The sequence below is a fragment of the Passer domesticus genome, chromosome 11 (genome assembly GCF_036417665.1).
Source record: "Passer domesticus isolate bPasDom1 chromosome 11, bPasDom1.hap1, whole genome shotgun sequence".
NCBI classification, from domain to species: domain Eukaryota; kingdom Metazoa; phylum Chordata; class Aves; order Passeriformes; family Passeridae; genus Passer; species Passer domesticus.
Window position 1 is genome coordinate 19660877 of NC_087484.1, and position 26665 is coordinate 19687541.

General features: G+C 47.7%; 3 protein-coding genes across 22 annotated transcripts in view; 1 reads left to right on the forward strand and 2 right to left on the reverse strand.

Moving 5' to 3' along the window:
- Nucleotides 1-8472, forward strand: part of CEP63 (centrosomal protein 63) — a 39611-nt gene extending 31139 nt beyond the window's left edge. For all 11 annotated transcript variants that reach the window (XM_064435598.1, XM_064435596.1, XM_064435597.1 and 8 more), the window contains 7 exons: nt 3-137; nt 917-1031; nt 2878-3075; nt 3251-3337; nt 4852-5051; nt 5570-5867; nt 7950-8472. In XM_064435598.1, the coding sequence (XP_064291668.1) occupies nt 3-137; nt 917-1031; nt 2878-3075; nt 3251-3337; nt 4852-5051; nt 5570-5867; nt 7950-8108 (1192 nt within the window). In that variant the 3' untranslated portion in view covers nt 8109-8472. The remainder of the gene's footprint in view (nt 1-2; nt 138-916; nt 1032-2877; nt 3076-3250; nt 3338-4851; nt 5052-5569; nt 5868-7949) is intronic.
- The window catches only part of ANAPC13 (anaphase promoting complex subunit 13), a 264408-nt gene that overhangs the window by 16159 nt on the left and 221584 nt on the right, over nt 1-26665 (reverse strand). The gene's annotated exons all lie outside the window — the stretch shown is intronic.
- Nucleotides 11727-26665, reverse strand: part of KY (kyphoscoliosis peptidase) — a 33037-nt gene continuing 18098 nt past the window's right edge. For 7 of the 10 annotated variants that reach the window (XM_064435609.1, XM_064435605.1, XM_064435606.1 and 4 more), the window contains 9 exons: nt 25079-25153; nt 24914-24976; nt 24300-24350; nt 23139-23221; nt 22690-22798; nt 20028-20145; nt 15670-15858; nt 14538-14728; nt 11727-13688 (listed from right to left, as the gene is read on the reverse strand). In XM_064435609.1, the coding sequence (XP_064291679.1) occupies nt 12778-13688; nt 14538-14728; nt 15670-15858; nt 20028-20145; nt 22690-22798; nt 23139-23221; nt 24300-24350; nt 24914-24976; nt 25079-25153 (1790 nt within the window). In that variant the 3' untranslated portion in view covers nt 11727-12777. The remainder of the gene's footprint in view (nt 13689-14537; nt 14729-15669; nt 15859-20027; nt 20146-22689; nt 22799-23138; nt 23222-24299; nt 24351-24913; nt 24977-25078; nt 25154-26665) is intronic. The other 3 variants (XM_064435611.1, XM_064435607.1, XM_064435608.1) reach the window with 1 other exon arrangement.

Consider the following 26665-nt stretch of genomic DNA (forward strand, 5'->3'; position numbering starts at 1 on the left):
AGGGCCTTGGAGGAGCGCTTGCAAGGGAAGCCCTTGTCCTCTGCTGGGCTGGAGCTGGAGCAGGTGCTGCTGCAGCTGGATGTTGCCCAGAAGAAGGAACACCACTTGCAGTCAGAGGTGACTCGTCTTGAGAACAGGTAACTCTCTTTTTGCTCCCTCTGCAAGTGCAAGTAGTCTTGGATAATAATACTGCAGCTAATTGTGTTCATTGAGTTAACCGGTGATTTTTGTAGGCTTGCTTTAAATATCAAAGGGCCAAAGAAATCAAGTGCTATTCATTTTGCAGTATAATAGTGACTGCTTTGCTAATTGGTTGGCTGCCTTTCTCTGCTCATGGTGGGTGTTCTCAGTGTTCCAGCTTGCTTAGGCTCAGCACCTTCACTCATAATAGGCTAAGGAGTCTTTGTCAGGCAGCTGGTTAGAACCAGATCCAGACCTTCCTGTGAAGTGAGGATTATAAACAAATCTTGCCAGAGATTGGGGACTCCCCATCTCTATAGGTGTTCAAGACCAGGCTGGAAGGGGGTTGAGGCAACCTGGTCCAGTGGAAGGTGTTCCTGCCCATGGCAGGGGGTGGAACTTGTTGAGCTTTAGGGTCCCTCCCAACCCAAAGCATTTTGTGACTCTATGATTCCTCTCCAAGTTTGTGGTTTTCAGATTTGTGTTTACATACAAATTTTGTAATCTTAGTTTGTAAATAAACAGGCAAGAAACAGCTGTTATCTGTTACATGAGCTTCCTGATCTCTTGTGAAATGATTTTGGAAAACAAACCCAGAGGGTTGGTAAGGAACTTGTAGGCTGAGTTCAGTTTCTGTTGTAATGGACATAAAGGACTGCCTGGAAGATCAAAGTTTCTCTGACCATTTCCTCCTCCTTGGGTTATTCTAATCTATACTTTTGCATTTGGCACCCAGCCTGGTGTCTTCAAATGCCAGGTGTGTGCAGCTGAGCGAGGAGCTGGGTGAGAATATCAAAGAGCTGCAGTCCCTGGAAGAAGACCAGACTGAGTCAAGGGCAGAGATTAAAAAGGTAACGTGGCTTTGTTCCTGGGGATTGGGATGGCACTAGTGGAGTGAGCTGATCCCTGAGTGCCAGTGCCTCAGCAGTGGCACCAGGGCAGGGCTGCTGTGCAGGCAGGGATCTGCTGGAGGTCAGGAGCACACCTGGCACAGGAAGGGTTGAGAGGACACCTGTTTGCAGGTGTCTGAACCTGGCTTTGTGAGCATCTCCTGGACCTCCCCCAGAACTTCTCTACACTGTGGAGAGACTTAAATTACTGCTGGAGGGGCAAATATGCAAAGAAATTAAGGTCTGGAATCCTGAGTTTAAGCCTAATACAGGCTCCCAATAGGATGAAGAGCAGAGAAGGAGTGAGTTTGCTGTAGTATGTCCTGTCACACTTGAGGCAGGACTTAAATGTGTCCTTGTGTGAATAAGGGAGTGTGTTTCAGGCTGGATAGCTGGACATGAGGGCCGGGGCTGGGAGGAATGGAGCAGCTCACCTGCCACGAGGGGCTCACCCCAGAGCTCTGAACACCCAAGGTGGGCAAGCCCTCCCTAACTTGGCTCTTCATAATGGTCTGCATCAGCTTGTGTGAGAGCTTTCACTGGAGCCTGGAAGAGTGGAAGCCTCATTGAACCTGAGTGAAAAACCTCACTTGTGTGGAAATCTTTCATCCTTTGTTCTGAACATACAGAGGTGCAGATCTTGCCAGAGATGTGTGCTTGGTTACACATCCAAACAGCCACACAGTAAATGAATCTCCCACAGTCTGCTGGGGAGGAGGGAGAGATTTATGAAGGCTGTTTCTGTTTTATATACTTGGGAGGCATTGAGGTGACATGGAGATAAATCACCGTGTGAACAGTATTTACATGGGTAGGCAGAGATCATCTGGTTCAATTTTCTAAAATGCTTGTAATTCTCAGAAAAATCCTGTGTGTTTGGGTGGTTAATATTTCTGACTAATGGAATGGAGTCCTGGGGAAGGAATTATGCTGCTGTTGGTCTGTCCTGCCACTGAATAAATATGCAGTGTGCCTACCAGTATATGGTATGTGGTGCAGGTCTGCCACCTCTAAAAGCACTGAATAAACCAAGATAAGGTATGGAAAAAGATGACCAAAAGGATGGAGTGGTTTTTATACAAGCAACAGCTGAATGGAATAGGATTTAGCAAACTGGAAAAGAGATAAATGAGATTGAATGGACTGAAAATAAAATCATGCCTGTCATGTGAAAAGTAAATAGGGAATGATTACTCTCTCATAATGCAGGGCCTAGTGGTCATCACACAGAGTTATGAAAACAAAGAGATGTATTTTTACCCTGTGCATAGCTGGCTGGTGGAAGTTTGCCATGAGAAGCTTTAGTTGCTATGAGCTAACATTGATTCAACTCTAATATCGATTCAAAAGACTTAGGGCAAATTAATTCCTGGAAGAAAAATCCAGCTCGAGCTATTTAAAGCTACCATCTTTAAATGGTATCTTCAAATACCTCAGGAAGGCAGAGTGGCAAATTGCAGGGTTATATTTTCCAAGAGCTATTGTGCTTCCCCAGTCATGGTAAACCTTTGGCTCCCTGGTTTTGGCTACAGAGGTTGAATGATGAGCTGGAGAGGCTGTTTGTTTGATAAATTGTGGGTTTTCTCATGGCATGAAACTTCTTTCCAGCTGACAGTGTGTGGTGTGGGAAGGGATTGGGATGAGGTGGCTTTCAATCAGAAAGGACAAGCACGTGCAGAGGTTTTGTTACATAGAGCTTTTTGTTTTCCAGGACTGAGATTTCACATTCCCATGTGCAATACTTTTGCTTTTTTAGCTGAAACATGTTTTAAAAGCTCGTGGGTGATGTGTGTATGTCTTCCTCCAGCTGAAAGACCAGCTCTCTCAGGCTGAACAAATGCACAGCAGTGAGCTAGAGGGGATGAAGAGGGAGATCTGCAGGCTGACACAGGAGCTGCAGCAGCGGGACATCACCATTGCATCGGCGAGCGGCTCCACCTCAAACCTGGAGAAGCAGCTCAGAGCAGAGATTGAAAGAGCAGAGAGGAAAGCAGTGGAGCACAGGGTAAAAAAGGCACAAGAATCTTACGCTGTTTGTTTAAGGGATCTGAAGGCTTGGAGCACCATCCTGGTTTTTAGCTATATTAGTAGTTTCCTTTTCTCTTTAGCCTCTGTGCAAAAGCTGAGGGTGTCATGGGCATGCATTGTGTTCTTTTCTCTGAGCTTGTTTGTCTCCTCAGGTAATTCTGGTCCAGCTGGAAACCTTGAGGCTGGAAAACCGTCATCTCTCCGAGATTCTGGAAAAAACAGAGTGTGGTAAGCTGAAGGTATGAAGGATTGAGGACCAGGAGCTGGGAAGGGGCTAGCCTTGTGTACCTGCCTGGGAATAGTCAGAGTCTTTGCCCAGGCCTCTCAAAATGGGGGACAGAGCTCAGTGAACTTAAAACCCAAGCAAAAGAGGCAATTTGAAAGGAAATAAGGTGCAGAAATACCAAGTATTTGTTCAGTCAGAGAGTGGAGAAGAGAACTGCAGAAGCAGCCATACTTTCTGTGTCTTCTCCATGGGCTTTGCCTCACTTTTTTAATACATTTCATTACACTTTCATTTTAAGTCAGCTTACCTCAAACCTTTGATTCTCAACCTGTGATGTCCTTTTGACCTGTCCTAGAGCTGTAACTGCTCTAGCCCTTGAAATGCTTGGGGTTGAGAGTGTGTTCTCCCCTGGTGAGGAGCCATTCAGCAGGGCTCTCCTTTGTTCTCCATGAGCGGGATGCAGACTGGGAAGATGGGCTGGATGTGTTGGGGCAGTGTTCTTGGAACACTGTGGTGGGCTCCTGCAGCTGAACAAAACCTCCAAAACCCTTGAGGCAGAGGGGAGAGGAGGAGCCTGCATGGCAGAGGTGCAGCCTTGGCAGAAATAAGGAGTTGACTCATTTTGTGAAGGAAGAAGTGGCTGGATTGCAAGTTCTGTCTTATCTTAAGCAGAATGGCTGCTTCCCAGGGGGCAAGGGCTGGATGCAGACAGCTGAGAGCCTCATATATGTATGTGTTATCCTGTTAGATCTGTGGGAAGGAAATACTCAGCTCTTAGTATTAGTTTGGGGTGATTGTCAAATGTGCAGAGTTAGTGGGAAAGTGCTGAACAGAAGCTTGTGGCTGGTGAGATGGATTAAAAACACAGCTTTCTAGGGGGCTGGTTTGAAACTGAAATAACCTAAGGCCCATTACTTTCTGCTTAAAAAGTGCCTGGTGGCTTTTGCCTCTGTGGTAGCAGTGTGCAAAGCAAGACATCTTCCTTAAAAAAAAAGCCCCACAGCGCCAAGGAACAGGAGCTGGATTTTGGCCTGGCAGTCCTAATGCACATTTGGAAAGACCTTAGATACAGAGCTAACGAGAACGAATTAAGCATCTGAGTTTAATAGAATTGGCAAAAAGCAAGTGGGAATGTCACTGGAGTAGATGCAGTGGAAATTATACCCACTTGGCCTAGTAAAAAGAAGATGATGGGAAGAAGCAAGTTGTTCAGAGTTTCACAAAGGCCATAGGCAGGTACATCTGAATTATCCTAGGTCCATGTTTTCCTGTTTTAAAAGGAATCCAGTGGTGAGAGAGACTGATCATCCCAGGCAGATCAGCAGATCAGCACAGTGAGTCTGGATGCAGGCCCAATAGGGCAATATATATAATTAGTTTTCTCCTAGGGAAGTCTTGAAGGTTTTGCCAGTCAAAATGAGGTTAGGGGATATGCCTTAAGGAATCTCTTGCTGGCCTTTGCTCTGGATGTGACTGTGGTGTCTTGCAAACCAGAACTTCTGACTTCTGCCCTTCTTTGCCTGTTAGGGTGACCATGGCACCCTGAGAGCACTCAGGGAGGACTACACTGCTGAGCTGCAGAAATTAATATCTGAGAACCAGCAGCTGAGGAAGGACCTCGCAGAGACCAGGGCGAAACTGGGGGTCACTGCACAGGTGGGCCCAGGTGAACCTGAGGGCATGGCTCAGCAGGGCCAGGACAAAGAGCCCAGGGATGTACAGCACAGGTGAGTGACCCCAGGGATGCTGCTTCCTCAGGGTGAAGGAGAGCAGGGATGTGTGGGGTGTAATGGCATGCTGGGTGTCTCCAGTGCATCGTGCGTCTGGGAGAACACAAGGACTGTTTGGGAATCTGCCTGTGTGCCTTAAGCAGTGCAGTGGCTTTGAGTCCCAGCTGCTCTGTGTTCTGCAGAGCCAGCAGTTTGTCTTTTGTCTGCCTCTGCCTCTCTCTTGAGCAGCAGTCTGTGCTGTTTTTGGTGACTGGATTAGATGTGGCCCAGGCAGCTGTGTTCCTTTCTGTTGCTGTGCTAGGATGTGCAGGCTGTGGTTTTTGGTATCTACAGCAGCAGAAGAGAGAGAGAATTCCACAGGGACTGAATGTGTGTCTGGAAGTGCTATGGAAACAAGTTTGGACTGCCAGGGCTGTTAGTAACATCTATGTTAATTGTTGCCTCTGTGTGAGTTTTTTGCTGGAGTTGAGCTGCTAAGAGACAAACTCAGTTCTATGCTCAAACCTGCCTTCCAGGACAGCTCAGGAAGCACAGCACGAGCAGGATGAACACACAGGGAGGACTCCTCTCCAGCCTGACAGGACTGCTCAGCATCATCACAGCGACTCCCAAAGTTGTGGGGCTGCTGAAACAGGAGCTGTGGCCCCTGAGATGGGTGAGCCACCCTCCCAGAGCAGCAGCAAGAACTGCAAGGAGTCACGTGCCTGGCCGGGAGCGGAGTCTGTGCTTCATGTGGTGCCTGAAAACAAAGATTTTGCAGATGAAGCATCTAAGCAGCCTGCCTTAAATCATCACAGAGAATCTATGGTTTTGGTAAGCAGTTGTACAGGAGCTAGTTGCTGCTTAACAGCTGAAAATAGAGCTGGGTTCTTATCTGGCAAAAGGAGACAGGCATTTGAATGCATGACCTAACGGCATGTTGTGTGTGATCCTCTAAGTAAATCAAATATTAAACAGGGAAGGAAAGCCACTGCTGGATGGTTGAGACTTGGCCAGGAGCATCCATATGGTGGCTCTTCAGAACTCCTTGGAGAAGAGCTTTGTGTTTGTGTGCTTGCTAAGTTAGTTAATTCCAGGAGCTCATGGTGCTGTACCTCACTGTGTACCAGGACCTGCTCGTGTCGTCTCAGAATTCTGCTTCGGCTTTTGGCTTGGGTGTGTGGCAGAGGCTGAGTGGATGTGGAGTGCTGAGTATGTTGGTATTTCACAGTCTCTGGGTGACTGGTTGCTGCACATCTGTAAAGCACAGGGTGAGTTTTACCCGTTTTCAAACAGGCTGCAGCAGTCAGCACACTAAACTTAAAGCTGCTTATGCTTGCAGATGACAAAGCCTAAAATCCCTGCTTCACTGCACAAGGGGAGCCTGCTCTTTTTCCCAGTTGCTGATCATACCTTTTTCATCAGGAGCAATGTTAGCACTTTCTCTGTCCTACCTCAGCTCAGTTGCTGAAGCACTTGACCAAGATAAAGAAAATTTGCACTGAATCACTTCTTCCTGTCATGTTTAGGGAGGGGAGAATGCTGAGCACTAGTCCTTGCTCCAGATGTGTTGCTCCAGCAGTGTTTAGAGCAGTTTCTCCTCTGTTTTTGTGTTGGTAGCAGTGACAACTATTAAACTATTAGCCATCTTTTTGTAGGAGTCCAGAGAAGAGGCTCAAAGGCTAAGGCACAGATAGATGGAGGCTTGTCAGGTCTTGATCAAGTTTACTACCAAGAAAAGGTCTTGATTTTTCAAGACTAAAGTAGCTTGTGCACATACCCAGAAAACAGTGTTGGGAGCTTAGGGAACTGCAGTAATGTAAATGGAAACTCTTCAGGTTGCAAGATTGGACCCAAAGTGTGAAATGTTCCACTTCAGGGTCTGAGAAGCTCTAGGGCTTGATGTTTAATAGAAGAGAATGGGCTGCTTTTTATTCTGAGAGGTAGAAATAAGGTTTCTAAGGAAATGCAGATATTTCTCCTGGTGTTGACTGAGTCAGGCTCCAGTGTCTTTAAATCCTTTGGCAGTAAGAGAGGAGAACTCTCATCAGTAGGCAGTAGTGGGGTGAGAGAGATTTGCTTGTTATCTGTAGCCTTTTCTGTTTCCCTTTGTTCCTGGCTGTTGACAAGACCTAAAAACCACGAGACTCCAGGATTTGGAAATAACCAGTTCTTTTCTCTTGCCAAGACACTGAGACAACTTGTCTGTAATGGAAAGCAGCCCCTTAGTAACCTTAATATTTCACGTGCCAGCCCCTGTGCACGAGGCTTCTCTTCATCAACTTGTACATTAAGCCTGGTTTACAGTGTTGTTTTTGTAAGGTAATAACTTGTGGGTAAGTGATGTGAGGAGCAGGAATAGTTGTTGACTGTAAAGGAAAGAATCTGGAGTACTTTGTTGACCATTGCTGGCTGGACTGAAGTGCTGTTCTGTGAGCAGCAATGGGAATTTGGCCTGTACTTGCCTGTGGGATTGTACCAGGAGCCTGTTACTTTGGGGAAGAAGAGGAGGTATAGGAAGGAAAGCAGAGATATTCCCAGTGGGGAATTTGTGGTAAAAACCCAGTCTGGCAGTGCTTTCCCTTCCATGGACCCAAACTCTGAGGTTCTCCCACCCACTGGGATTTTTATGGAGACAAGGAGCAGGATGTAGACCTTGAGTTGCACCAACACCCAGGGCAAACTCCTTGGTATTCTGTAGTGACCTTCTCTAGCCTTGATTTTTTGGTAGTGTTGGCTTTGTGCAGGAGTCACTGCTGGCTGTTGGAAGGGATGAGACCTGAGAGCTTAGTCTGCCCACTAAGATGGAAATGAGCCCTCTAGGAGCAGGTTCAGTGGCGTGGTTTGCACATCAGAGGTGTTTCTGGCCAAAACTTGGAATGAAGGAATGCCTGATAATCCCTTTGTTTCCTTTAGTGCCCCTTGCCTACAGCTTCTGTGGGATCCATTGCTGCACGATACCTGGAAGATGAAGAAGCGAGATCCCAGCACATCCTGGAGTGCCTAAATGCTCACATTGAGGAGCTGAAAACAGAGAGTGCAAAGATAGTGAGACGATTTGAACACCAGGAGTGATGTTCCTTGTGGAACTGGAATGCTGGTTTCCTTATGTACTTCCAAGCTGTGACTGGGAAGGTGCCTCTATCCAGCTGGGATTGGAGCTTGAGCGAGAGGCCATGTGTCCCACTTGGAGCTGGATCAGCAGGGTGGGAGTTGAGGAAAAGGAGCTCCTGTCTCCATGCTTGCTCTGATGGGGGGTGTTACACCACAAGCATTTTAGTCAGCTTGCCATAGGCATTGCCAGAGACCTGCATCTCAGCTATGTGCTCACTCACAAAGTTGATGGTGTTTTTTAAAAGCAAACCATTTGCTAGTTTTTATGTATTTAAAGTATATTTTATACGTGTAACAGCATTGAAATAAATCAGAATGGCCAACACCTCTTTTCTTGTTTCTACAAATACACAAAGTGATTCTTGTGGCTTATATTCCCTTCTCTTCAGGAACTTGGATCAACACCTTTTCCATCACAGCATAGCTGTGTTCTTCAAGGAACAGGGAATAAAATTCCTCTTTCCTTTAGGGTATCTGTATTTCTTTCCAGTTAATTTGCCCTTAAGTGGAATTTCTTAATATTTCCTGGTTCTTGTAGCTTCTGCCTGTTCCAATTTGTGTAGTATCTGGTGTCTTTATCTTGCTGTACAAGGTGCTTGAAGCACTGCAGAATAGCTGAGGCATGAGTGGCTGAATTCTGGATGTGGCTCTTGGAAAAGAGAAATAGGAATGAGAAATGACACTAGATGGGATCACCTCAAGCAGGTGAGGTTCATCCACATGTCATTGCAGCTGCCATGTGAGCTGGTGCCAGCCTGGGTTGAATCTGGACAATCCAGTGGAACTGCTGCATCAAAATACATCTGTGACCTCTTTTGGGGAAAATATTCAGTCTTTCCTTGAGGAAAGTAAGTTGTTAATGAGTGCACAAGACTTATTTCCTATGGACTTGTTTTCTTTTGAGGTCTCTGCAGTTCTCCTGTGGCTGAGTCTTTATGGTCTTTGTGCAGGCAAGCCTTGGAATGTGAATATTCCATGCCCATAAGTTTCCTGTTCCTTTCCATCAGCTTCACCTTGTGTTAGAGCAGCTTAGTGCTGTCAAGGAACAGGAATTCAAAAGCACCACATGTACACAGAGCCCAGCCACTGTGTCAGACAGGTGAGTTCAGCCAGGGGGGTGCCTGGCTGCAGACTGGGGCTGCACTTGGGCATCTCTGCATCCCAGAGTTTAGAAATGTTCCAGTCCAAAAGTGATTGTGTTTTAAGTTTCTTGTGGAGTTCCTTCAAGAGGATAAAACCTTCAAATCCTTTCTGGATTCTCATTGTGCAGCCTTGGTAATGACTGTGGTCATCCAGCAGTGGCCTTGGATCCTCTGCAGAGCTGTCCATGGGTGTTTTTGGAACATCCTCCCTGTCTGTCCAGAGCTCAAGTAAGGACTTGTTGGGCATGGGGCATTTTGATAAAATCTGAACAGCAGAATGCACCAAACTGTTTCCTCTTTGCAGATAAACCTATAGATGCACTGAGTGTGTGATATGCCAGAACCCTTAGGGATCCCTCACAGCCTTCAGTGAGACCACCAATGTCATTTTTAAATGATACCTTGCAAGTAGTATTGTATTTCCTGATGATTTGTCAAATTAGTTACTGGGTGTTGCATCATGCTGTTGGTGTTTTCAGCATTCAGGAGACATTTTGCCTTGTTTCTGATGTGCTCTTCCATATCCCTTCAGAGATATTTGGCAGTTCATGTTGGCAGAAGGGAAGAGCAAGACTGAAGATGATCCATTTGCTTAATTAGCAGCTATAATCCTACTGTTTTATCAATTTCTAATACCTGTAGTAAGCAGCTTCATTCGGGGAAAATTCATTCACCAGCTTCATTCATCTAAAAATTTGAACTAATGTAATCTAAAGTAGCATCTGCAGCAGGGGAACTGCTGAATTACTTGCCTGTGTTGGTGTGTGTGTGCTTTGTCTTCCCCCCTTACTCTCATTGCAGATGCCCTGAGAGAACTGAGAAATCTGTTCCAGAACTGTTCTCCTGGTGTTGGAGCCTTGGCTGCACTGAAGAATGTGCATTTTTTATGAGGAGGAGGAGAAGGAGCTGTGTTTATCCTGGAAGGGAGATGTCACAGCAAGTGCAGACTTCTGAGGTGCTTTTATCTGGGGCTGCAGGGTTTCTCAGCAATTCTCTGCCTTTGCAGTGTCAAACCTCCATTGGAATAATCACCTGGCCCTGGAAACTTTATAATTAATGAAGCTGAAGAGGGGGTTTTTGGCTTTGAACTTATGCCTTCAATAGCATTAAGAATTTCTTGCACACTCGCAAGGCAGAGCCAGTGTTTGTTTTCTGATTGAGACAAAAGTGTGGAAGTGTGTTTGCAGCACTTCCTTTTGTACATCTGTAGGGTGGGAAGCTGTGCAGGCTTCATCTGTCTTTAGTGTGTTACAGTTTTCTGCTGTGGCTGTGACAATGCTTGGGGGTCACTCTTTACTTTGAGGGCTTAAAGAATCTGGGACTCTGTAGATGTGTGGAATTGCAGGTGCCTGCAGACTTGGGTTGCAGGAACAGGGAATACTCCCCGAGGTTGTGCTCAGTAGGGGGAAATAAACTGTCCTCTCTGCTCTCCGGGGGTCAGTTTTTGTTCCCCCTGCCATCTTGAGACAGAAATAGAGCTTAGAAAGAGGGCTTGTGGAAGTGAGACAAGGAGCAGGGACTGTGTTCATAGCAGTGTCACCTGCAGAGAGCTTTACCAAAGTGTCTGTTTGTGTGCTTGTGCCTATTTGTGAACATCAAATGTGTGGTTCCATGAAGTGTGTCTGTACTTTGGTATCCTTGACCCTGTTTGGTGGAAGAAGTTGTTTTCTTTAGTCACTAAGCTCTCTGGGATGCTTCCTTATCCTGCCATTGTAAGAAGTGACGTACTTGACTGGATCAGCTTGACCTGTGAAATGAAAGCTGCTGCAGTGTATCCTCCTTGATCTGAAAAGTGGGATCTGAGAAAAAAGAACCCTTCTGCCAGGCACCAAAATAAACCAGGACTGTCTGTGCTGACAGACAATACTTGCTTTAGCCTTCAAGGTCCTTAGGCAAACAAAAGATGCCCGAGTCTGCTTTGCATCTGTGCTGCTCAGTCTGTGCTGATGCCCAGGGAGTGGGAGCCTGCTGGGCTCCATGGCTGGTGAGGGTTCCTGCAGGGAGGAGCTGCTGCCACCAGGTTTTGAGGGCAAACACGCTGAGCTGTTTAGGGGAGGACTTAAAACCTACTTTTGTGTTGCATATGGAGCCTGTTGTCGCCAAGTACAAAAAGATCCTGAAGCTTTGCTGTGCTCCCAGCTTCCCCTGGAGTAAGCCCTGCTAGCTTGCATGTGGTGTTTATGCTTGCAGCTCCTGTCTGCAGCAGCCTGCATCCTCACAGAGTGCTGGTCCTGGAATCTGGCTGCAGGTACTTAACCTGCTTAAATGGGAACTCAGCCCTGGATGCTGGGGTCAAAGGAGTTGGGTGGGCAGCCCTGTGAGGAATTCCTGCCACCCAGTCACTGAGGAGGGAGTGTAGGAATAACCCATCTCTTTTGCGTGGAAAATACAGCAGCTTTGGGAAGAGAATTCATATTGTTTGGTCAATGAAACAGAGTGCAAAACCATAACAGATTTATTTTCAATTCAAGCTCAAACATAATACCTCTTGGGTCATGCTAACGCTCACAGGCATCTGAATCAGTTAGGAAAATCCATCTCAGGATGTGCAGTAGTGGTGGGATTCAGTAGAAGCCCCTCTTTGCCTTGTGCATGTAGGCATTTTCCAAGAGTACAGCACCAAATGGTTTGTTACATGATAATAATGTCACTCAGCCTGCTGTCCCACGTAACCCCGTCAGTTTATAGCTGCAATATTGCATAGACAGGTTGGAGGAAGGAGTGATTTCTGAGAGCTTTATTCTCATTTTTACTGTAGTTTTCCTTATGGAAGCACCCATATGCTTCAGATAGAATTACAGCAGAAAAAGTTTCTACAATACTCTAATACAAAAAGGTAAAAATTATTTTGTTTATTGTATTTAAGAGTCAGTGTAAAAAAAATTTCCAGTATTATTGAAATCTGTAAGACAGTGAAGTGCACAAGGAAACTTCATGTTGTATTTTCTTCCTAACTCTTCTCTCTCCTCGGATGCATTTTGCAACTTGACTACAGTTGTAATGAAAGTTGGTTTAAATATCCTGAAGTTCCTCATGTCCAATGTGGCTGCTCAAAACCAGGGTACACTTTCTTCATCCTGCCCCACAACCAGGTGAATTCTTGGAGTAGCACTTGTAAGACTTTTCTTATGGTCCATAACTTGGAAACCAGGAATCCCTGCTGGCACAGAATGCCCTGCAGAGACATTCTGTGTTTGAAAGAAAACAAGTCAGTTGTTTTCTTCTAAATATTTGTCTGGACAGTGTTACTGAACTGTAGGTGATGGTTTTATCTCATGTCTTCCACTGCTGCTCCATTTTTTAACAGGATTTTCTGCTTCCTTGACCATCTTTGAGCCTGCAGTCTCACAAAAGCCTGCAAGTGTTGTCCTGCATTTGTTGAAATAACAGATTTGGTTGAGAGAATGAGCAATCTCCTAAAACTGCTGGTTTGGGGCGTGTTGGGGAGGTTGGTTCATGCAGGTGAGTGAAAGAACAAGGAGTGGGTGTTACTGGGCCTCAACTTCGTATTTGAGGACGTGCGAGTAGAAGCTGTGGTTGGCGTTCTCGTGCACCATCACAAACACCTCTCTGCACCCCGAGGTGTTGCAGGTTCCCTCCCAGCAGCCCTTGTTCTGGGTGAGGGGGTAGGTGTTCTCAGCCTGGACCAGCACCTTGGCAACGCCGTGCATTTTGAGTTTGAAGTGCACGTTGCGGTTGGCCGGCAGCAGGCCCGAGAGCGGCTCCAGGATCTCGTAGTCTTGCAGCCACTTGCTGTAGCTCTGGGGGAAGGCTGGCCACTTCACCTCCGTGTTCAGGCACCTGATGAGGTAGTTGAAGATGTAATCGTAATTACCCGGGTCCGACTTCTTCTTGGAGTAGATTTTGAGAACGAAGCTCCCCGCGTGCGGGAGCTGGACCTTCAGCTCCACCTGGTTCCTGCGGTGGACCTGCAGCACGTGCCGCCTGCCCATGTCCTCCGCGAGGCTGCCGCTGCCGTCGCTGTGCAGCGAGGTCAGGACGCTGATGTCCTTGCTCAGGGTGAAGGTGAGGGAGCAGCGCCCGTCGTTGGTGTGCAGGACGGGCTCGCCGTGCGAGGGCCGCAGGAAGCCCTGGCGCTCGGAGAACCAGCTGGGCCCCACGGGCTGGTGCAGCTCCTTGGGGAAGCGCATGGCCTTGTCCACGGACTCGCACTCCACCACGTACTCCAGCACGCACTTGTAGACGTCATCCGAAGCCTCGGCCTTGGAGGGCTTGGCAAAGATCTCCAGCTTGTGGCTCCCTGTCTTCTGTGGGTAGATATCCAGCTGCATTCCGTGTCTTTTCAAAGTCATCAAACCGTGTTCGTCTGTTCCCTTCAGCTTGAACATAAATAACGTGCCGGAGCGGCAGTCCACGGATACAGAGGCTTTTCCATTTACTGGGAAATACAAAAGGAAAGAGGCTGCATAGGAGTGTCAGTACAGTTTTTAACCCTAATGTATCCCCTGTTCTGGGAAGGTTAATCTGGCCTAATAAGTTGCTGTTTCTCTAGAAGTAAAACCAAGAGCTGCAGTTGTCAGGTCACAGCTTGTCATCTGTCTGCTTAGACCAGTGTCCCTCAGAAAGAATGAGAGTGGCATTTGTTTGGGAGATGTGCATTTATCCTGTTCTGATACACCCTGCCATGGAGCTGTGGTCTGCTAGAATGTGAAGGCCTGTGTGAAATATAACTGAAAGTACCGTCAGGCCACATGGGATGGGGTTTGGGGCAACCTGGTCTAGTAGAAGGTGTCCTTGCCCATGGTGGGGGGTTGGAATGAGATGGGCTTTAAGGTCCCTTCCAACTTAAACCAATATAGAATTCTGTAATTCTGTGATCATGAAGGGCTGAATTAGAGGTGATTAGACCTGATTGCCAGCCCAGTAGCTGCTCCCAGGAGCTTCAAATTGCAGGATCTCTCCAGTATGTAGCTATGAGATTAATCTACCTCCCTGTGAGCCTGTTCCCAAACAGCTTGAAGTCTTCATTACGTCCTAAAATGTTGATGTCCATAAGTTTTAACTCTGTTTTTAGCATTCACAAATTAGCCATCCAGTTAAATTCCTGCAGCTCTTGAAAAATCCAAGGGAGGGGGTTTTAAATGTGCACCTTGTTCAGTTGCACCACCTGAGTGGTTTTATGTTTAAAGTGCTGCTGGACTTGCTCAGTATTGCCTGAAGAGATGCTCAGTGGTGTGTGTTGGGTGTGGGATGCATGGGGGAAGGTGCTCCATGGCTTCTCCCTTACCTGTCTGGATGATGGGAGTCTCTGGGTGTGCAGCCAGCAGCCCCAGCGTGTAGAAGTTGCTGTTGTGCAGCATGTTGTTCTCAAACTCCTTCAGCGTCAGCGTGGGCTTAAGAAGCTGCCAGTTACTGTTATCTGGGAAGTGATTGTTAATGAACAGGGCTGGGTGAGTCAGAAAGTAAAACTCATTGTACCTGGGAGAAGGGAGAAATGAGAGAAAATGAGTAATTACAAATAGGGAATTCTTCCCCCGCGCAGTGGTGGTGGTTTCAGCAAGAGGGTGTTGAAGTGGTTTGAGCTGCTGATAAACTGAGACCCATGGGTTTTAAATTCCCCAGGCAGAGAAGAAACCTGAGCTTTGGTCTTCTATTTCCAGGGCAAATGCTGAGCTTTGGGATAAACCCTGAGTATTTGCACTATTCCCTTGCACCCACAAGCTCCTGGAAAAAGAGGGAGGCACTGGCTGTTGACTGCAGTCAATTCACAAAAGCTGTGACTCCAGTGCCACAGACTATTGCCTAAACTGAAGATGTGACAAGCAAACCCAGCTGGCTTTTAGCAGTTTGTGACTTGCTGCTCAGAGCAAATACCTCTCTTCAGGCTGTGCCCCATGCCTTGTACAGGCAGCCTGGTACCTTGCTCATGGCTTTGTGTAGGCACACAGTGTGTGGTGATTGGGATGGGCTGAGCCCCATCCCCAGTGGGCACAGCTGTGAGCAGCAGGTGAGCAGCACTGACAGCAATGAGCCATGGAGTGCCCAGGGCACTGAGCAACCACCAAAGGGAGCAGAGGGCACACAGGTGCAATGCATCAACAGGAGGGGATAAAAGGCTGGGCTAAAGAACAAGAAGGGCAGATGCTGGCAGCCTTCTGAAGTGCCATGGTGTTACTGTGTATGGGCAGATGCCTGAAGCCTTCTGGTGAGGTAAGGTGTTACTGTGTTTGGGTGAGGGCTTGTATGGTGACACTCTGTGTATCATGGCCCTTTTGACTGCAGCACATACTGTGGTGTCTGCTGTGACAGCTTTGGGTCTTCCCGTGGCCCCAGATGTGTCTGTTTGGTTTGCCAGTCCCAGCAGCTTTCCTACTGCCTTTGTGGAGAGTTTGTGTACTCAGGTGGAGGGGGGTCTTTACCTGTAGGTGAACTTGGTGAAGGAATCATCCACAGAGCCGCTCCCCCAGGTGCTGTCCAGTAAATGCCACCTTCCCTCGAGGTACACAGCGTTCCAGGCATGGTCAGAGTCCCCTGTGAAGGTCTGCCCTGTCTTGTACCCGTGTCCCTTGGCATGTCCCGAGAGCTTCTTGCACTGAATCCCTGCGAGACTGAAAGGAAATGATGAGCTGCAGCAGGAAGGTTCCGTGTTAAACCTGTCAGGTATTTCTGGGGAAGGAGAAAAGGTGATGATGCCTGAGGTGTTGGGTGGGGCTGTTTGTTTTTGTAGTCTTTGCACAGAGATTCTGAGAGCATCCTGCTGGAGGAAGGGCCTTTTCTCTCCCAGTTTTGCATATTCCCTGTCTTTTTGCCTGATGCACCATCGATTCAGCACTGTTAGAGGATGACAAGATAAAGTGTGCTTAATTGCTCTCTATCTTGTTACTCAGTGGAATCCCTTTGCTGCTGTCCACAATTAGCCCATGTAATTATAAATTAAAAGCACAGGCTGTTCTCTCCCTGTGACAGTGGGCCTGGTGTTTGACACCAGCTGAGGTATCTCAGACCTCACGGGATTGTGGATGCTGATTTAGTTTCCTGAAAGAATGAGCTTGTGCCTGCCCAGGGTAGAAATGATTAAATAGTCTCTCTCTAAAAACATGATGAATACCTGCGTGGATGTGTAAATAAGATTTAAATAAGCACTGTGTTAATAAGCTCTCTGCTGATGGATTCTAACATTGGCATCTTATTTCACCATTAATCTAAAATTGCTTCACTTGGAGCGTTGTCTTTTGTGTAGGACAGCATTGACATTTTTCTTCTTCATAGAGAAGTGTGTTAAATGGAACAACTACCTTAAGTAATAAAGTGTGCAGGCTTCCAGAGTGAGATTGTCTGCATAATGTGGGTTTGGCTCAGGAGAAAAGTGATATTTATGGGGAAGATAATGAGCGTGGTTGTTAAGAAGTCAAGGCCTGATAACAGATACTGGCTGGCAACTGGCAGTGCAGTGGAGCTTGTAAGAGGGCTGCTTTTCCAGGGAGAGGATGGGCACTTCCAGGGGAGGTGGGCACTTCAGCAAAGGAGAGGATGGAGCAGTGATGGCAGGCACTGCCTGTTCCATGAGTATCCAGAACAAACAGGCCAGGGTGGAAGGAAAACTATGGAGAAGCCTGGTGCTGCAGGTGGTCTGGCCCTTGCCAGCCCACAGGCCCCTGTGAGTCACATTCTGACATGGAGCTGGGCAGTAAATCTGGAACAACTCCACTGACAAGACTGGTGAGAGCTTGGATTTGCATGATGTAACTGAGACTAGGAGCTGGCCTGGGAGCTTTAGTGAAGGTTTGATCCTGGGAGTTTCAAGGAGCTAAGTACCAAATTCCCTCTAATTTCATGGGGATTGGAGCTAATCCTTCCAGGCTTCTCTAGACATTCTTGTTAGCTGGGATATTTAGAGGGGACATTAAGGGACAAGTTCTGCTCTCATGGTGCTCTCAATTACAGTGAATGTTGGCAAAGCAGCAAGAAGAGTTTGTGTGTAGATGTGTTCAAAGTTCTCAAAATAAAGACCAGAACATTTAAACTGATCTCTCTAGTAATAGACAAAAATCCAAGCTAAAACATCCTGTAAAGGAGCAATTCTGTATTGGTGAAAAGGGTGCTCATGTCTCTCATGTCAGTAACTTCATACAGATAAATTAAGCAGGCAGAGAGAAGATTGGGAAGATCTCCAGGACTGGTTGGAGTGGCAGTGTGAGGCTGAAGACGACCTAGATACAAAATGGACTGGAAGAACTGAATTAAGAAACAGTTGGCAACATTTGCTTGGTGCAGCAAAGAGATTAAACACAAAATTGCTTTTCTGCCTCAAAAACTGTAGGAAATAAGTCTGGCTCTTACTACAGGTGTCACTGGAATTCAATGGCATCTTCCCTTTGATTTTAGGTTGACTTTGATCATTTCATCTAAAAAAGGAGCAAATCTGGCTTCTCCAGAAGGGAACAGAATGGTTTATGCTTGTGGTAGGTAGGTGTACGCCTCTGTGCCTGAAAAGAGGGAAAGCTGCTGCCTGCAGGAAATGGGGGAAGCAAGAGGATGTGAAATCTGGGATATTTACAGATTGGTTAGGGAGAAGGAGCAGCTAGCTAACTGATCAGATCCCCTTTAGGCAGTGAGGCCAGCTTTGCTCCCAGAGCTGCTGAAACCTCTCTGGGAAAATAATTATTGTGCCTTCATCACTAACCCTGGTGAGCGAGTGTCTCCCTAATTCCAGGCTGTGAGGGTTGCCCTAAATTGCATTAATGAATTTGCACTGCTTCACTTAGCCAGACTCCTCGAGTCTGCTTGTCAGCTGAGAAGCCAGTTCTTGATAAGTGCTGCTGAAGCATTGGTCAGGAGCCTGTGTTTGCATTCACTGCTAGCACACCTGATGTTTGGAAAGTGATGCCTTATGGCCAGCTTCCCACTATCTGTGCCCACCTTTCCTCTGTGACAGGAATCTCAGCTGATGGGAGGGAGTCTGGCTGCCAAAGCTGTGGTCAGAGGTGACAGTGTTGTGTCTGCAACAGGAGTTGTTCCCTCTGGCACTGGGACAAGTGGGACTCAATCAACGTCAGCCGTTGCCTTCAGCAGGACTTTTGGGGAGACTCCTGGTGACTGGCAAATTGGTTTGTTTGTTCAAGTTCCCTCACAGGAGCTAGGAAAAAAAGGCATGTCAAAACACCTTTTTCCCCCCAAAACCTGGCTCTGAAAAGCCTTTCTGTAAGACAAGTGCTCTTTGCCTCCTGCCTTTCTGCTTAGGCTCAGTGTAAGAGCAGCACAGAGCATGGGGAGAAGGGATGAGGAGACCTCTGTGCAAGAAAGGGGTGTTGTCTTTAAGTACAGTTTTTCACAACAGGAGCTAAACATTTTGCTAATATTTGACAATATAATAGTCTTGATGACTGGAGGTTTCCTGAATCACATAGTGACTAATCAGCCTGGAACTGAGGAATCGAGAGTAAATCAACAGAGCCTTTAAATAGCCAGAGATATCCTTGGAAAGATTAATGCTTTTAATGAACTAAGCATATGCTTTTTAATGAACAGATGCAAATTCCCCCCTTCTCACTGCTAATAACTGTTCCATAGGTTGCAGCTATAAATGCATACTTCACCATCCTATTTCTTTACTCTTTAGAAAACAAGATCCGATGTCATACAATGGTTTGGGTTGGAATGGACCAAATGTGTATTGTGGGATATGTTGTTGGCTGGAAGCATTTACCACTTCAGCATCTGGCACAGTATGCTGGGGGTGTTTTAAATCTCTCCATTTCCCTGTAGGTTTTGTCTGTTCCATGGTAAAAACCTTCTCAAATCCTTTGGATAGTGTGGAAAGCCAATTGTGACTTACATGTGCTATTAATAACTAATCTGGATTTTTCCAAAGGAATGTAACCCCCTTCCTGGGAGGGCCATCTTGCAAGCCCACCCTCTTAGGATTACTTTATGAAGTCCCTTCCCATCTCCTTTCCCTGAGTTGTCAGGTCCAGTTTTCTCCTTTTGGGCAACCCTTCTGCCCAAGACTGATCCCAAACCTCCAAGCACCTTCACTGCTTTCCTTGCTGTGGAATTTGGGGGTTCTCCTCTCCTTAGGGATTAGGATTGGGGCTGCATCCCTGTCTCCCTCCCAAGGAATGGGCTGCCTCTTAGAAATGCCTTTGTGCCTGCAAAGCCCTGCTCTGTGGGGAAGTTTTGGTGACTCATCCCCAGTGAAGTCCATGAGATTTTGTTGGAGAAAGAAAGGATTTTAGTCATTAAATGCCAATGGTAGGTACAGAAAGGGAATTGCAGTATTGGCCTCAACAGTGCTGCATCTTGAGACTGGGCACAGAGCAGAGTGGCAAGTGCAAGGCAGTGTCCCTGGGGGGACAGGGCATCTCCAGGGGGTGTAGGCAAAGTTCCTCCTGGGACTCTGCCTACCTCTTGCAAGGGACCAGCACTCCTTGTTGAAGTCTTGCAATGCTTTTAACCTTCACATCCAGATACCCCAAGGAAAATCCTACTTCTTCTAATCAAATTATCTCCATGTTTTCATCTGCCATTATGTTAATGCAATGCGAAGCTCAGCAGATGGCACCAAGTAAATTATGCTGGGGAGGGGGGTGGAGGGAGTGCAGGAGAGAGCAAAATTGACCTTTCTAGGACTTGCTGTTTTTCCACAGCATGGCTGGAAAGCTAAAGTTCCAGCCTCCTTAAAGTCACATCAGTCAATGCAAAGGCAGACGGGATAGGCATGGAGATGACAAGGAATGTTAACTCTCCCTGGCATTGAATGCTGCTGAACTTAATTTACCTGCACATATGTTCAAAGAGCTCGGCATAGCCCTCACAAATGCTCTTGCCCATCTGAAGCACGTCTCTGGGCTTGCTCGACAGCTGGCTTTTGTTGTGGTAGCCCACGACGTCGTATTCTGGGGGAAGGAACACAGACAAGGGTTCATCCAAAAGCCAGAGGAAAGGGGGCTGATGGGCAGCAGGAGCAATGCTCAGGTTGTTTTTCATCTCTGTGAGCAGAGGGGAACGAGCTGTGGCTGTGCTGGGGATGCTGGCCTGGACACTGCGGGGCCAGAGGGACAGCTCTGTCCCTCATCACCCTTTGCTCTAAGCTTGGGCTGGAGTTCAGCAGTTGAATCCAAATGAGAGGAAAACTTTGATTTTTGGACACAATGGGTGTCCTCGGGAATTGCCCTCAAGTGGAGGATCTACAGTCTGAAGAGTTCCCAGTATAACCCAGAGCACTCTGCATTTGGAGGAGTCAGATTGGTGTTGCCTCAAAAGAACCTGCTGAGACTTTTTCACTCTTTACAAGCAATTTATATTAAAAATACTTGAAAAGCAGCTTGTTGGGAAACACTTGGAGTGGTTTGCTGCAAGTGAGTCACAGAATTATAGAATGGTTTGGGTTGGAAGGGGCATTAAAGCTAATCTCATTCCAATGAGATCCTTCCAGGTTGCTCAAGCCCTGTCCAGTGTGGTCATATCAATACCTGGAAGCTCAGGAAATCTTGATTTGCTGGAATGAGGACGCAACAGCAGCACAGCAGGACTCCTTTAGACAGAGTTTGCAGAACTGGTCTGGGGAGGTTAATTCAATCCCACCAACCTTGGCCCTGTCCACAACCTCTTTCTTAAAATACAGATGTATTTTTCTGACAAAGCTCTCAGGAATGCTGCATCAGCTGGTTCCCCCTCCCCTCGGTGCTGGGGCAGAGGAAGGAAAGCAGCAGCAGGCTGTGTGTGCTTTGATGAAATGCTGCCCCTGCTTGTCACCCATCCGAGGGGCTCGGCTGATGCCTCCTGGCTGCTGGCTCCAGGGCTGGGAAGGGCTGGCTGCTCCACCCTGGCTGTTCACTGACCACCACAAGCACAGGGCACTTGGAGGGCTGCTGGCTCCGTGGGGCTTTCTGTTTGTGCTGCAAGTGACAGCTGAAAGCATTATTTCCTTTAGTGCTGATGCAGCATGGGCACAGCAGCCCATCACAGGCAGGGATTGAACAGAGTGGGAAAAGATGCCTAGAGAACAGGGTTCTCACTTAAAATCCATCCAAGGAAGGAGTTTATGTCATCAGCACAACTCTAGGATAGATACATTTCATTTTTGCCAGCAGATTTAAATTCCCAACTCTGTTTCTTTTCTGTGTGTGTAAATAGGGGTCAGTCTCACAGGAAGGAATGAGAGCCAGGGCCAAGGTGGTGTAAAAGATCTTGTGAGGAGATCCCAGCATAGCTGTCAGGGCCAGAGACATCCCCTGAATGCTGAGGAGTGTGGACTGGCTCCAGCCAGGCCCTGCCCAGGTAGTGTGGGCAGAAATGGGTTAACAGTGGAAAGACAGAATAACCAGTGCTGGGTGAGTCAAAGCCTGGGCTTCAGGACATGCAGTGAAATCAGCACTCTCCATATTTCAGGGCAAGACTGGAGCAGTTTGGGGCTGACCCAACCATGCTAACCCTGTAGCTGCTGATCTCAGTGGCTGTGAGATGAGGCCAGGGCTGCCCAAACTGCTCTTTTGCTGCACTGCAGCAGTGCCCCATCGGGATGTGTGGGAGATAAGGAAAAGGACAGCTCTGCCTCTCTGCCCCCAAGACTTAATGGGAAATAAACATTTTTGCATATCCAGTTTTCCCCCATGGAGGCACTGGGGTGGCAAGAAGCCCCTTTTGATGTGCCAGGTGGGAGAGGCTACAAGTGCTGCCTCCTCCTCCTCTTCCCATCTCCTGGTTATTCTGTAACTCCAGCCTTTGGACCAAGCAGGAAAGGGCAGGGGAACCTGAGTGGATGCAGCTCTCTGGAGGGTTGAAAATGTGCAGGCACAGGCAGGAACTGCAGTCATACAGGTGCCAGTGTGGGACGTGGAGCTGGGCAAGGCAGCTGGAGGGTTCCTGGTGGTGCCTCTGTGACACTGGGACCCTCCCAGAGCAAAGACACCAGCATCAGACAGTGCTGGAGGGGCTGTGGGGACTTGGCACAGGGATGGAGAACAAACTTAGGATGGTTTGAGTGGGAAGGGACCTTAAAGATCATCTCATTCCAAACTGCCTGCCATGGTGCAGGGACACTTTCCACTAGGCCAGGTTCTTTCTGAAATCTGGATCATCACCTGCTCCCTGTTCACCCCCTCAAAACTGGGCTCTGGTGGTGTGGGGTGGCTCTGAAGGTGACAAGCAGGCCCCTGGTGTTGGGCAGCCTGGCTTTTGCTCTGGCTCTTGGCTGCTAGGGACTTGTCTGGTCACACCTCAAATGGAGGTTAATTACAGGTTAATCATGGGCCCACAAACCTGGTGCAGCCTGGCAGTGTGAGGAGAGACCCTCTGGATGCATCTCTGGATAAAAACCTCCCGAAAGCTTTCATTCCACTCCCCACATGGAAATAACCCACAAATACCCAGTAAAATGCCACAGCAGTGGGACAGGGGTGACAGGGGCAGCCTTGTCTCCAGTTGAGCCCTCAGCCTACCTATGTGATGGCATATCCACATCCATATGGCTCGAACCTTTTCCAGGTCAGTCCGGGCTTGTTTCAGCAGGGCTTTCACCAGCTCCTCCACGCTGTTGGTGACGTTCACCTGTGTGTGGGGGCAAGCATTGCAAGGTCATGGGGAAGATCTACCCTGTGGTAGATCTGTCCTCATCATCTCTTGTTCCTCTGAAGGCAGTGAGACCCCACCTACCAGAGGCTGCTGTGCCTCCAGCTCCCTTAAAAATACAGCTACAGTGCTGTAGGTCCATGTGTTTTTGGTTATAGTTCCCAGAGTGGGATTTCTTTGCTAATGTTTACACTTGTTTGGGGAGATTCTAATGCCATTGCCCCATAGCTCAGCCTATGGTGTTGGTGCTGGGAGCCAGGTTTGTGGAATGTTGCTGCAGGGGAGCTGGGAGGAGGACAGAGGCAAAAGCAAGACTTACTTTTAATGCGTAGGCATCCAGCTTCTTTAATTGCTGCAGATCTACTGGCATGGATTTCAAAGAGGATTTGTCCCATGGATATGCTGGGAAGAAACGAGTTGTCATTGTCATTGTTTTGGGAAGGCAGGGAGTGTTTTTCCTGGCAGTATGGTGGAGCAAGGGGCCAGAGCTCCTGGCTGGCCCATGGAGACATCCATCAGTGGGTGCTTAGGGAGCAGAGGACACGAGGGCACCCGCAGGAGGTCCCTGCCAGCTGCATGGAAAGCAGGAGCCATCCTGTCTAGACTGCTGGGATTTGTGCAGTGCTGGAGCATGAGCTGCCCCTGCAACTTTGGCACTGCATAACAGCATGGAAAATCCTGGGATATTGCATGGAGGGGCAGGAGAACAATCCACAAGTATCAGGGAAAATCTGTACTGTACAAGCCTTAGAAAACATATGACTTCTTAAAAAACCCAAGCAAAAAGAGCTGGGCTTCTCTGGGAGTTTTGTGAGGTAAAGAACCACAATTCTGCAGGAATTCAGGGACATGAGGAAGGTAACACTGGGAGCAGTTGGACTGAACCACTGTACCTACCCTCTGCATCTTCACAGGCTCTGAGCTCCTGGTTCTACTCAGTGTGTGCAAATGGTTAATAACTTGCCCTAATTAACCAGATAACTGATTTTTTTGAACAGTCTTGGAATGAGCTGACACTGCTGTCTTCCATCAGTGAGCCATGGGGAATGGATGGATATATCCCTGTGCCAGGCAGGTGCCTGTCTGCCAAAACCAGCATGTGGGCACCTATTTCTTAACAGGCTGGTTTGTGTATCTGTATTTTCCTTGAAAGGAGGTGTAACACTGACCTAAAGAGAGAGCAAGCAGATTTACACATTTAAAGGTTCCCACTCTCCACAGTTCTGAAAATTACTTTTTGCCTTTTTGGTTAGGGAATGGTCTTTTTTTAAAATGTGGCTGTCAGGATCTGTCTTTGCCAGGTTCTGTCTGCAGAGGCTCTGTGCAGGAGTGGGATCCACAGCACACCCCACACTCCTGTGTGTTGTGCCTGTTTCCCTTCCCTTGGGCACGTGTGGGGCTCCCAAAGCCACTCCCCTCTGCCACCCCAAGGATCGGGGGCTTGGGAAGCTGAGCCCTGCTGGTGCTGATGGATGGTTACCATGGAGGTCCTTTGCTCCCGGTGGCCGTGGGGCCTCAGTCTTCTGGAAACCTGCAAGGCAGAGAAGGAGAGGGAGAGAGGAGGTTGTTACCCACAGAAAAAAAAGGCAACTAGAAATAAATAATGGTGAGGGGCAGGATTGGGTGGAAAAAGCTGGAAGTGAGGCTCTTCTTAGCCCATTCTCTTGTGTTTGGACATGGATGTGAGCACCCTGTGGAGTGTGCTCCTGCAGAGCCCCCATGCCCCAGCAGACAGGCAGCTCCTGTTCTACCCCGAGGGCTGGGGACATCAAACCCCAGCCCAGCACAGCCAAACCTCTCCAGGCATGGAAGAAGGGAGTGCTGAGCTCCAGAGCTGGTAGATAACCCCAGTGGGAGCTCTGCAGCATCTGGGGGATTGCTGAGGGACACTGCAGTGTCACCACCCGCCTTATCCCAGGGCCAGAGGAGGAGGAGACACCCACACCCCAGGAGCAGAAGGATTTTGCTCCTCAAGCCCCAGTCGTGGGCAGGGTCCAGCAGCACGTGCCCTTTAGCAGCCTCCCCATGGGGGAGTGAGCCTGTCTCCTCCTGGGAGCAGCTTCCCAGGGGAGGCAGAGCTTGGAGACACTTAACAGAGCAGAGCTTGACAGAGCAGAGTTTCACCTTTGTTGTCATGTCCTCTCAGCCTCTGGGAACCTGCAAGAAGCCAGGCAGGGTTAGTGGGATCCCCCCAGGCTCCGGGCTCCAGGGAAGGGAGGATGGGCTGAGCCTCTGCCGGGGTTTAAAGCCGGGCTGTACCTTTTCCCAAGGAGAGTCTCTTGATGAGCTGGGGGCTGGTGTCCTCGTGGTGAATCTCCACTGTCACTTGGGTTCCTGCAAGAAGCAATTATAAACTCCCTGAGAAGGGAAAACTAACCCAGGATATGGAGGAGAGAAGAGGAGTGCCTGTCGAGGCAGCTCTTAACTTTAGACAAAGCAGCAGCTCTGGTGATAGCCAAGGTTTATCACCATGTTAAAGAGCTCTTGATGGAGCTACAGCAAGCAGAGAATCAATGGCTTGCATTGATTTTTCTTGGAATTAAACAGAGAAAGGCTTGAAGTGATGAAAATGGTTGGACTTGTGATACTAAAATGTCTGGCAAAGGCCATTGCCTGTAAGAGGCAGCATCCTGGAGCAGCCAGCTGTGGTCCAGGCATGCCCTGATGCTCCCGAAAAACCTCTCCTGAAAACCTGGGCTCTGGTCTTTAAAGTTTCAGAGAGGCAAATACCAGAAAAAGAGTGAGTGAATCTCTCATAAAAACTACCTGAACTTTTTGACAGAGGCTGCATTTTTTGGCAAGTATTTCAGAAGGGTTTGCAGCTCTTGAGGTTCCCTGGAGGAGCTCCATGTGCTCCTGGGCTTCTCTTTTGGATCAGGCAGAAGTTACTCAGGAGGCTGAAGGTCAAGATGTCAATGCACCTTGGGGCTGCCATCCAGTCATGCCTTCTGCACTGCACCTCATGACATTTGGGGTTTTCCTTTAAAGTCAGCTCTTGGAACTGGCTAATTAGGTGGGAATCTGCATTTTCATCAAAGAATAAGTTTTTCTGCAGCATTTACCCTTAGAAAAGTGAAGTTTCTCCTGTGATTATGCAGAGAGATTCAATGTCCTTTAAGCCCCAAAACTAGAACGCAAGAAAAACTGTATAAGCTGTAAAAACCTAAATCTTAGAGTTTGACTCCAGGTCTAGGATGGTTGCAGATATCAGGGTGTCAGAACAGAGATTTTTGTCAGTTAATTAAAAGATAAAATGAAGTTGTTTCTCAAAGAGAGGGCTTTATGCAAATGGTTTGATTTCCTTAAAGTTTTCATATTTTCAGGTCCTTTTTATTACTCAAAATTATTTTTACTTTGCTTTTTTGTGGGTTTTTGTCTCAAACTTTTACTTTCTAAGTTCCCCCCATAAATTAAAAATCTTTGTTTTCAGGAGACAAACTGGTGATGAATGCCTTCTGCTTTGATGAGTTTAAAAGGCATTTAACAAACGAAAAATTTAATTCCATAGGAATTTTTCAATGTGCTGGATAATTTCTTTAGAAGCTGGTGGTATGAAATGACTGCTGTTACTTTTATGATTTTTTATTTAATTATTCCTGATTGAGATATCCTTCATAAAGAATCCTAGAATGGTTTGGGTTGGAAGGGACCCTAAAGATCCTCTTGCTCCAACTCCCTGCCACTAGAGCAGCTTGCTCCAAGCTCAGAGAAGCTCTTGCTGCTCTCCTTGTGTTTTGTGGCCAGACAAGTCCTTGGCCAGCAAGTGCTTTGAGGAGCTGCTGTCCCAGGGTGGGATATTTTCTCTCTTTTGGGACGTTCTGAGGTTATTTTATTGGAGAAAAAGCT